Source organism: Buceros rhinoceros, unplaced genomic scaffold (genome assembly GCF_000710305.1).
Source record: "Buceros rhinoceros silvestris isolate BGI_N320 unplaced genomic scaffold, ASM71030v1 scaffold43903, whole genome shotgun sequence".
Classification (NCBI taxonomy): domain Eukaryota; kingdom Metazoa; phylum Chordata; class Aves; order Bucerotiformes; family Bucerotidae; genus Buceros; species Buceros rhinoceros.
In genome coordinates this window covers 5623-8821 of record NW_010403830.1, presented here as the reverse complement: position 1 = coordinate 8821, position 3199 = coordinate 5623, and the positions used below count along the sequence as shown (strand labels likewise).

At 39.7% G+C, this 3199-nt stretch overlaps 1 protein-coding gene across 1 annotated transcript; it reads left to right on the top strand.

Annotated features, from left to right (window-relative positions):
- Positions 1–225: 225 nt before the first annotated feature.
- On the top strand, positions 226–2082 carry LOC104490808 (regulator of G-protein signaling 12-like; the record flags this gene model as incomplete). The annotated part of the gene is made up of 1 exon (XM_010133146.1): positions 226–2082. A coding segment is annotated over exon 1 (1857 nt), but the record flags the coding sequence as incomplete, so codon positions are not given.
- Positions 2083–3199: the final 1117 nt, after the last annotated feature.

The window sequence follows — 3199 nt, the reverse complement described above, 5'->3', positions numbered from 1 at the left end:
TTTTGAGTGTTGTGTAACAGTTTTTGGTAATGTTCACTAGCAATGTTTCTGAACCATAAAGGAATACTGGGTACTAAAAACCTGAAATATGATTGAGAATTAAAATGTCTGTCTGTCTTTCTTTCTTTCTTTAGAGCTTCATCAGATGAAAGAATGATACTCTTGAAACATGACCAAAAACTCGACTAATTAAAAGCTTTCCTGTTTTAGGAAAAAAACCCCAAAATGTATAGACCAGGGGAAACAGTCAAACGTCGACTCAACATGCATGCTCCTCCTCGAATAAGAAGCGTGGAAGTTGCTAGAGGAAGAGCAGGTTATGGGTTTACCCTTTCTGGACAAGCTCCTTGCATTCTTAGTTGTGTTATGAAAGGAAGCCCAGCAGATTATGTTGGACTTAAAGCAGGAGATCAGATATTTGCGGTTAATGAAATCAATGTGAAAAAAGCCTCTCATGAAGACGTAGTGAAACTTATAGGAAAATGTTCTGGAGTCCTGCATATGGTCATTGCTGAAGGGATTAGTCATCTAGATTCATGTTCAAGTGATGAAGAAGTTGGTTTTTATGATGGGAAGGGGTGGCTGAAACCCAAACCTGACTCTAAAGCTCTGGGTATAAACAGAGCAGAGAAAGTTGTTGAAGAAATGCAATCTGGTGGCATTTTCAACATGATCTTTGAGAATCCTACCCTTTGTGCTGGTAACTCAGATAATTCTGCACCGAAACAAAGATCGCTTTCAACTTCTGCTGCTATTAAATTTGAAACTGGCAATGAAAGGGTTAGCAATCCAAACCTACTGTCAAGGGAAGAAATATCAAAAGTCCTGAATGATGATTCAGTTTTTAGAATTGAACTGGAGAGTGCAGAAGACTTCGGGTTAGATGCAAGCATTTTAAATGTTGCCATGATTGTAGGTTACCTGGGCTCAATTGAACTTCCTTCAACAACCTCGAATCTGGAAAATGAGAGTTTGCAGGCTATTCGTGGATGCATGAGACGTCTGCGGGCAGAACAAAAAATCCATTCACTAGTGATGATGAAGATAATGCATGACTGTATTCAGCTTTGCAGCGACAAGTCAGGTGTAGTGGCAGAATATCCTGCAGAGAAACTGGCATTCAGTGCTGTTTGCCCGGATGACAGAAGGTTCTTTGGACTAGTTACAATGCAGACAAATGATGATGCAAGCTTGGCTCAGGAAGATGAAGGGGTTCTGAGGACCTCTTGCCATGTTTTTATGGTGGATCCTGAATTATTTCATCATAAAATACACCAGGGCATAGCAAGGCGTTTTGGACTGGAATGTACAGCAGATCCAGACACAAATGGCTGTCTAGAGTTTCCAACATCATCTCTACCTGTTCTTCAGTTTATTTCTGTCCTTTATAGGGATATGGGGGAACTGATTGAGGGAATGCGTGCGAGGGCTTTTCTTGATGGTGATGCAGATGCTCATCAGAATAATAGTACAAGCAGCAACAGTGATAGTGGAATTGGAAATTTTAACCAAGAAGAAAAGAATAATAGAGTTCTGGTGGTTGATTTAGGGACCAATCCGAGCAAACACATTCCTAACAGCATATGGGAAAATCCGGTAGGAAGGGGACAAACTCAACCTGCTTCCCATTGGAATGGCTTCTGTCACGAACAAGAAGGGAACATTCCTTTAGAAGTAATTCAGAATGATAAGTCGCAAAATGTAAGCAAACACCTAAGTCCTTCTGCTCGTATTGAAGTTCCATTGGTTTCCTCCCGAAATTCAGTACCCCCATCAAAGAAAAATGCGGCAGGCGTCGGCAATCAAAGGTGGCTGCCTGTGCATGTTTTACAAGAATGGCAGCACGGGAATGCTAGTGACCAGGAGTCGTACACTGATTCTACAGATGGCTGGTCAAGTGTTAACTGTGGAACTCTTCCCCCACCAATGAATAAGATTCCAGCTGACAGATACAGAGTCGATGGCAGCTTTGGTCAGCCACAGTTAAAATCTCATAAAAGTGAATGGTCTAAGAAGATGTTTTGCATGCAGAACAAGTTTGGCCCTCCGCACAGCATTAGAAAGTCTAAAGAAGATAAAAAGGTAAGAATATGTTGATACCGTTTCCTAAAAAAACCCCAAAACCCCAAACCCAGCAGCCTATGGTATTTTTACACCATGATATTTGCATACTAAAATTTAGACATGTATAATATCATTGACAAAATTTCAGAAGAAGAAGATAATACGGTTATTTCTCCTTTGCGGAGCCTTTGCATATTCCTCTTTAACTGAGTGCAGCCCTGGAACTGTACTTCTGCTGGAAGTGTTGTCTGTTAGAGCTTTCTCACATTTCTTCTTCTCTCCTCATTGTTTCCAAATGTTGCAGTGGCATTGCAGTAAAAGGAGACATGACATTCTAGTAACTTCAGTTGCTTCTGACCTTCAGCAGCAAAAGAATGGAAAGAGTTTGGCTCTTCAGTCTGGTTCCTTTTTTATAGAAGGCTGGCTTGCAAATGTAATTGTTTTAGTGATACCTGTTTTTACAGAGATATAATCTAATCATTAGCCTAAAACTTGTGTGACACATTTTTGACTTTAACTGAATAAGACAATTATAAAAATTCACACCAGCAAACCTCTCAATACAAGTAGTGTTAAAACTACATCAAAGGATCATTGTTAGTAGTGATTATAGTGTCCACTATTATGTCACAAATCTAACGTTCCTCCAGTAAGCTGTAATTCAAATTTTATTCCAAGTTACTGCTTAATCTACTTGTTTTGTCTGTTATTAGGCTTCTATAAACCACCATGAGAAGATTTAAAAAAAATAGCGTGGGAGAGGTAATGTAATTGCGTACTGTTCCCTTTGTCACATACACGTGTGGCAGTTGAGGGAAGTAATCTCATGGGAGCCTGTTGTTGATAACTGGGATTCTAGTGAAGTAGAGATCATTGGTCCTACAATAAGAGTTGGTAACAGGATGGTATCTAAAACATTTGCTGGCTCCAGGGAAGGACAGAACCTTATGTCCTAAATTAGTCTTCAAGAAGCATTGTCTTTCCGTGAGGAAGTATTGCTTTTGTGAGTGATTCAAGTGACCATCATGCTAACAGCTTTTTTTAAAAAAGGGTTTTTTTCACCTGATGAAAATATCCAGCTGCTCCAGTGGATGACAGCAGAGATTCGTTAGTTGTTCCATACTGTTTTAAATAA